Source organism: Buceros rhinoceros, unplaced genomic scaffold (assembly GCF_000710305.1).
Source record: "Buceros rhinoceros silvestris isolate BGI_N320 unplaced genomic scaffold, ASM71030v1 scaffold37667, whole genome shotgun sequence".
Taxonomy (NCBI): domain Eukaryota; kingdom Metazoa; phylum Chordata; class Aves; order Bucerotiformes; family Bucerotidae; genus Buceros; species Buceros rhinoceros.
In genome coordinates, this window is record NW_010423420.1 from 11,210 (window position 1) to 18,199 (window position 6,990).

General features: G+C 53.0%; 1 protein-coding gene across 1 annotated transcript in view; it reads right to left on the minus strand.

The window, feature by feature from the left end:
* Positions 1-1,072: 1,072 nt before the first annotated feature.
* The window catches only part of SLC4A3 (solute carrier family 4 (anion exchanger), member 3), a 27,570-nt gene continuing 21,652 nt past the window's right edge, over positions 1,073-6,990 (minus strand). The window contains exons 15-22 of the mRNA XM_010140413.1: positions 6,778-6,972; positions 6,125-6,331; positions 5,420-5,509; positions 3,685-3,851; positions 3,054-3,307; positions 2,541-2,710; positions 1,888-2,061; positions 1,073-1,150 (exon numbers count right to left, since the gene is read on the minus strand). Of these exons, the coding sequence (XP_010138715.1) occupies positions 1,073-1,150; positions 1,888-2,061; positions 2,541-2,710; positions 3,054-3,307; positions 3,685-3,851; positions 5,420-5,509; positions 6,125-6,331; positions 6,778-6,972 (1,335 nt within the window). The remainder of the gene's footprint in view (positions 1,151-1,887; positions 2,062-2,540; positions 2,711-3,053; positions 3,308-3,684; positions 3,852-5,419; positions 5,510-6,124; positions 6,332-6,777; positions 6,973-6,990) is intronic.

Consider the following 6,990-nt stretch of genomic DNA (forward strand, 5'->3'; position numbering starts at 1 on the left):
GAAAGGTCTGGTATGGCAGCAGAATTTGGGCTGGGGGTTTCAGTGACTTCCTTGTAGGGCTGTAGGGAGCCAGACGTAATGGATCACTGCACAGGGAGAGGGAGGGGACCCAAAGGACTGCTTTGTGCTCCTGCACTACACCTCTTGTATAGCTTTTTAAATACAGTTTGTTCTCAGGGACAGGAACATGGGGGTCGGGAACCAGGATGCAGTCCTATGATGAGTTTTTACCTCTGCAACCTTTGTGGAGTGCAGAATGGCACAGGACTCCTCTGTCCCTGCAAAAGGCCAGGCACTCAAGGCTTCAGGATACCTGCTTGTCCCAGCCTCCCCTCCCTGTGAGGTTTTGGGAAGAGGGTTGGGAAAACTGAGAGGAAGCAAACAGCCTCCCCCACACCGAGCAAGAGCTGAAAACAGTCCTGTGGGATGGTGATTGGACAGATGATGGTCTAGAGAACTGGGCCAGGGTGCCGGTCCCTCCTTGCCCATCTGCCAGGCTGCAGCAATCTCGTGGGCCAGAGGCTGTGGCACAGGTCCAGTGTGAGAACTCCTGGAAGGGTGTAGCGGGAGCAGGAGCAAGGCATCCACCAGCTGAGCAAGGAGGCTGCTGTCCTGGGAGAAGCCCACTGGCCATCCACAAGTAGCATCCAGCCCATTCTTGTGACTGCGCAGTGGCATGTGATGCTGAGACACACAAGCTTCATGGTAGCAGAGGGGGACACAGTGGCACCAGCTGGCACTGCTCCCCTTCACCACCTGGAGACCAGGCACAGGCTGCCTCCGGCAGGAAGGGGGCAGACCCCTGACCCATGGGCAGTCAGGACCCACGCTGCTCTGGAATGTGAGAGGCATCCCTTAGCCCACCAGGTCCAAAAGGAGAGAGACTTGCAGCCTCTGCTGAGCTAGTGATGGGACAGCAGGAGCCTGGGCTGCCTCCTGCGGGACTGTGGAACAGCCATTCATTGGTCCAGGCAAGAGAGCGCATGACTCACAGCAAGTCTCCAGTTAGTCCTTGGAAGGGATGAGCAGGTACAAGTGGCCCGTCCCATGAGTAGGGAGGGCAGCTCCCGGATCACACAGGCATGTGCAGCTCGTTGTACTCGTCCCGGCCATCCTCATCAAAGTTCGGCTCCGCATCCTCTGAGTCCAACTGGGGAGAGGCAGAGACCAGGCTCTGAAGGCCACAGCCCCCTCCCAGGGCAGGGTCAAGCCTGGCACGGATCCCTCCATGCGCAGCAGTCCAGGCAGCTGGGCTGCACTGGGAAGAGCAAAGCTCTTGCTCCTTTCCCCCCAAAAAGGACCCTTTCTTAGCCTCTCATGCCCATTCATGTATCCCCAGTATGATGCTCTTTTCTCTAAGCTCTTGTTTGACAGTGCCCCAGGCACAGCAGCTCCTCCCTCCTCCCCTGCTGGCAGCACCCACTTCTGGGTGCTGCTCCAAGCTGCTCTCCAGCAGAAGCTCAGGATGTTGGCAACAGCAGGAGCTGCCAGCGCTCGAGGAGCTGCCAGCACCCTGGCACTGTGGTTATGTGCTCCTGTGCCAAGCAGCCACAGGCTCTGGTGTGCTGCTGGGCTGTCCTTGCTGCTGTCTCAGGGGAGTGTCTTGATGAATAAGCCACAAATGGGAAGAGGAAACCCTTATTCCGGGCCCCTGCATGGTAGGAAACTCTGCTTCCTTGCCCTACAAATACCGTCTGTCCCACACTGTACTCCCAGGGCTACAAGCTACATTCACCCACCTACAGCTGTTGAACAAAGACTCCCAGACAACAGCAGGGAAAGCCAAGGCTTTGCCAGCTCAGGATTTCCAAGTGTTTCAGTCTGCCAAACTTCCTCAACCTCACTCTCGTGTTTCAAGCTAAACTGTGAGGACAGTTATCTGCTTACCGCTTTGAGCTCCCTGTCATGGAAGAAGCGGGGCAGCACGAAGCGTCGCAATGGCACTGTCATGATCAGGACGAAGGGGAAGGCCAGGGATGCCACAGTAGACTTCACCACCCAGAGCAGCACAATGCAGGCCAGTTGAATGCAGGTGAAGAGATTCATTCTCCAGGTCTTCACCTAGGGAGGTAAACCCAGTCTAAGATCACGGTATCTGTCCACACAGGTTAACAAAGACCCAACTGGCAAAACACAACCCTTCTGCACAGCAGTACAGCAGTGCAACACTGCTGCATGCTCTGCCTGCCCGTACTCTACAGCAAGGCAGAACTCCATACCACATCAGCCTCTGTGCAACCCAGCAGCACACACACTTGGCAGTGCAGCGTCACTGCAACTGCTCACGCAACACATCACTCCTACAAACAGTCCGTCCATACAATGTCATGGCAATACAACCCCGTGGGCAGCCTACCAGCGTGCTATCCTGGTGTTGTATCACCTCTGCGCATAGCTTGCACTTACTTCTCAGCACAAACTTGCAGCCAAGGTGAGTCATCAAGCCAAGCATCACTCTAGCAAAGCATCATCCTCCCCTCACTACCCTCTTCTTCCTCTGCTCCTCATTATCTGGTTCCCTGCAACCTGCCTTTGCTCACCTTGACAACATAGATGTGGTCAGGGTGGTGCTTGGATGGCATGAAGATCAGGAGCAGCCGCTCGTAGAGCTGGATGCCAGTGAGCGACGTAACTCCCATGTAGAGGAAGATGCCAAAGAGCACAGCCAGCGGGATCTGCCGCAGCATATTCCCCATCACAATGGACAGACCTGCACAGACAGAGCTCAGGGTATGGTATGTCCCATGCCAGCCCCTCCACAAGCCACCTCAGACTCCGTCCCTCTCCTGCATCTTCTCTGTCTGTTCTGGGGTACAAGGGAAAGGAAACTCTAGAGGGGTCTAGCTAGAAGGGTGGCAAAAAGGGGCTGACCATGGTGGGGCTACCAAAGGCTGCTAGAGGAGAGCTGAATATAGGCAGGGGCAGTCCTGCAGCAAGCATGCAGAGTGCAGACTGGCCCATGGGGCAGGGACGCTGCCAGGAGATGCTACCAGGAGATTCAAGAGGTCGGCCCTGACCTACCCCCTCACTGCTTCACCTGACCAGAAGCTCACCAACAAGGGCAGCAATAAGCACTCCGGTCACACGCTGCTCCTTCACCTCCTCGATCTTGGGCTTCTCTCCTGGTGCAATGGCCTTGCTCATGACCGTCAGGGCATTGACGTGGGTGACAGAGCGCACCGTTGCTGCCGTCAGCCAGGGAAGCCCGAAGAGTGCACAGAGCCCCCCCATAGTGCCAATGAGCAGCAGGTCCAGGTGGAAGCCGGAGCCCTTCAGCAGCTTCCTCTCCTTCTTGCTCACAATCAGCCTGGGAGAAAAAAGGAGGATGGGTCAGTGCCAGGCCCAGCCCAGTGCCCAGGGACAGCACTGTGGCTGGGGACACCGTTCCCTCCCTGGAGACAGTGCACAAGGACAACAAGCAAATGGCTGAGGAGAGGCTGTCAACCTCAGGTTAGAGGTATTCTCCTGTGCTTATTGAGGCAGGTCTCCACCACACTATGCCAGGAGGGGAGCCAAGAGATGAGGGGAGAGCCCAAGAAGGTACAGTCTGAAAAGGCCAGGATCCTGCCCTTGCTGTCCTGCTGGGATGCCAGGTGCATCTCCACACAGATGGCACCGGTACCCACCCCAGCCTTGCCTGCCCAGGCGCTAGTGACAGTTGGTGTTGATGGTGGAGGTACTCACGTAGTGATTTGTGTCTCCATGAAGATAAGAATGAAGACGAGGAGGGCAGGGATGGCAGAGGCGAACATCATCCACATCGGAAAGGTCCCACTGCTGCCCATAGGGTGAATGAACCACCCACGCTTGTGAGGAGATGTGACCGACAGACCAGAGGGAACATTCAGCTTCTGGTGGAGTAGCAAAACGCAGCAGTTACTCATCAATACACATTGTGCCCACAGCCTCACACAGGACTAACCTTGATCCCTCTGGTCTCCCTGGTGTGAACGCTTCAGATGGCACAGCTACCCTGACCCAAGCAGGACTTTCTCATGGATAATCCCATTCAGTACAAAAAATCCCATGTCCCACAACATGGGCCCGTCTCTTTTCCTTTCAGCTACTGAAATTCGCTTGGGTTTTGTCCAAGAGACCAAGGAAACATCTTCCCTCGGGAATCTCACCCCTATGTCAGTGCTTGCAGACCACAGAGAAAATGCTCCTTGACCTCTGCTTGGACAAATCAAGTGTCCTGAACTGCCTACCGTTCTCCAAAGTGGCTTTCCAGACTTTCCAGGCCTTTTCTGAGACACTTTTTACTACTGTTTTTGCAGCGTGAACCCCAGAAGTGGCCACATTCTCTGGAACTTACCTCATTCTGATCAAGTTCAGGGAGATTATCATGTTTGCGTTCCCATCAGAGCCCACACAGACCTCCCAGCTGTACTTTGTCCCGACCCTGCGTTCACCAGCATTTGAACTCTCAGCTCTGCGCTGCTCTGCAGCAGCTCTTGCTATCTGCCTGTGTGAGCACTGCACGAAAAGTTTATGATTTGCATTTATGTTAATCAGCATAAGTATGAATAATATTCCTGGAATGCTTGTACTTGAGCTAAGCTGTGTAACTAACTGCTGTTTTCTCAGAAAGCTTTGTACATATGCTGAGTTAATACTGAAATGATAATGCTTTTGATATTAATTGTAGAAGTGTAGAAGGGTATGAAAAGAATGTAACAAAGTGCATGATTTTACTAACGTCTGATAAAACCAGATTTTTCATTGAAATTTAAATGAATTAAAAACACATTTGGATTCTGTTAAGCCTTGGGCTGTCTTGATAAAAAGCTTGCACGCTGAACAGGAAATACCTTTCACCCTCTCCCCAATGTTAGTTGGAAAAAAAAGCCAAAACAAAAAGATATAACTACACATCTACTAAAGACGGGGGTTAAAAAGAAAACCTGTCAGATGGGTTTGTGTGGTAACATTTAAGTTTATATGCATAAACTGGGAAAGAGATCACTGTGTTTGAGAGGGTGATCAAAGTATTTAGTAGCCTATAACCAAGGACAGTGTGTTAAGTACTAAAGGGATGGTAAGCCCCCAGTGTAAACAATCTGTATGCCACTTCCTCAGTCTGTATAACCAGTTCATGTCTTGTTGATTGCAAGTTTTTTAGAGTTAAAAACAAGGAATTAACTGCACTGAATCTCTCTGATCCCCTAAAGCCATCCCGACCAATAGCTGGAACATCAGAGAGATACCAGGGCACTCCAGTCCCTGTAGTTCTAATCTCAGTCTCAGCAAGGCCCTTGGAGCTTCTCTTCAGCATGGGAGTGAGGGTGAGGGGACCGTCTCTGTTTGCTTTGCGCTGTTACGACTGAAGAGGCAGGAAATACCAATCCTTCATCGCACAGTGTCGCAGGGATCACTGCTGAGCTGCAGGAGGGGTTCTGAGGGCAGCGCTGGTGCCTACCTGTGTGTATGTGTCAGTAATGGTGTAATCCACCAGCACCATGACCAGGATGGAGATGGGGATCCCGAAGTCTCCAATGATTCGCCGAGCCTGCAGAACAAACACCCTTGCTGGCAAAGGCAACGGGCTGGCCTCATGCACCCACCCTGCTACAAGGAGCCTGCAGCAAAGCGAAGCCCCCAGTGGGGCCAAGCACTACAGCAAACCTGAGGACTGCTGATGAGCCAGGTAAGGGAACCCAACCTTGACCCATGGGGCTGGGCATCCCACTACCCACGTAACACACAGTTCTCCAGCCACTCTTAAGTGACTGTCTAATTGCTCCTACTGGCCTGTTCAGATGGTGCTCCAGGTACTACACAGATGCCCTGCATGTACAGAGATGTCCAAAGCCAACAAGGTGCAAGCACTTCCTCCTATTTTGTGTCAACAGACTTGTATCCAGCCAAAAGAGCTTTCCCTAGGCCCAGCGGACTCCTCAGCAAAGCTTATTGGAGAAGGACAGTGCAGATACCATCGTCAAGAGCCAGCTCAGGTCTGCAGCCTAGGTCAGGCTACCATCCCTTCTGCATGGTGTTTAAGGGATTGCTGGTGTTTCTTTGGGGGATGGTCCAAATGCTCTGGAGAGCAAAGGGCTGTAGCAAGAAGCACTATTTGTTTGGCATGTCCCTTGTCCATAACATCTGGGTCCCACAAACATCTCACCTTTCCTCCCAAGAAACGGCTGTTCTTGAACTTGCGCATAAAGAAAGCAATGAAGAAGGTGCCTAGCATGAGGATGAGGGAGAGGAGAGCAGTGTTAGGCTGCATCCTGATTCCCAGTGACATCGCATCCGCAGTGAGCATGCTGGCATTCAGGCTGTTCTGCACATTTGGTGGGTAGAACTTCAGCAGAGGATGTTCTGCAAACACCTGGGCAGGTGAGAGAAGCAGCGGGAACTGTCATTGCAAGGAGGGACAGGGACCACTGTCACTCCTGGGGGCAGAGGAATGTGGAGGTGTCCTGCTCTATGGAGTGGTGAGGGTGTTAGATGGTGGGTGCAGACAATCCCAGCATCCGTCACCTCGCCTCGCAACCTACCTAGCTGGAGAGGGCTGGGGAGAGAAAAGTGTCCCCTCTTCAATGCCTTCTGCAGGAAGAGAAGGGGAAACAGATGATAGGGCTCATCCTGCCAGCCTCTGTGGTGGCACAGGGGCCAGCTGGGCTGGGGCATGAGAAGCCAGCAAAGAACTGCACTGTGGAACACCTAGGAAAACCATGGCTGAGTTGGCCCTGTTCCCCTGCCTCCTGTATGCTAAAGCAGCAGGTTCCTGGGGATTGAGAGATGTGGCAGCCTGTCTTCCTGGGGAAGGTTCACCTTGTACAGTTTGTAGAAGGTCTCGTAGATAAAGATGAGGGAGATGAGGAAAGCAAAGATCTCCTGGGTAAAGGGTGAAATGTAGCGCACCAAGAAGCTTCCCTCAGCTGCCACGATAATGAAGATGAAGACGATGAGCCACAGACCAATCCACACTCTGCCTGTCAGGTACTCAATGCCTTGTGTCTGGCAGAACTGAAACAGAAAGGGGAA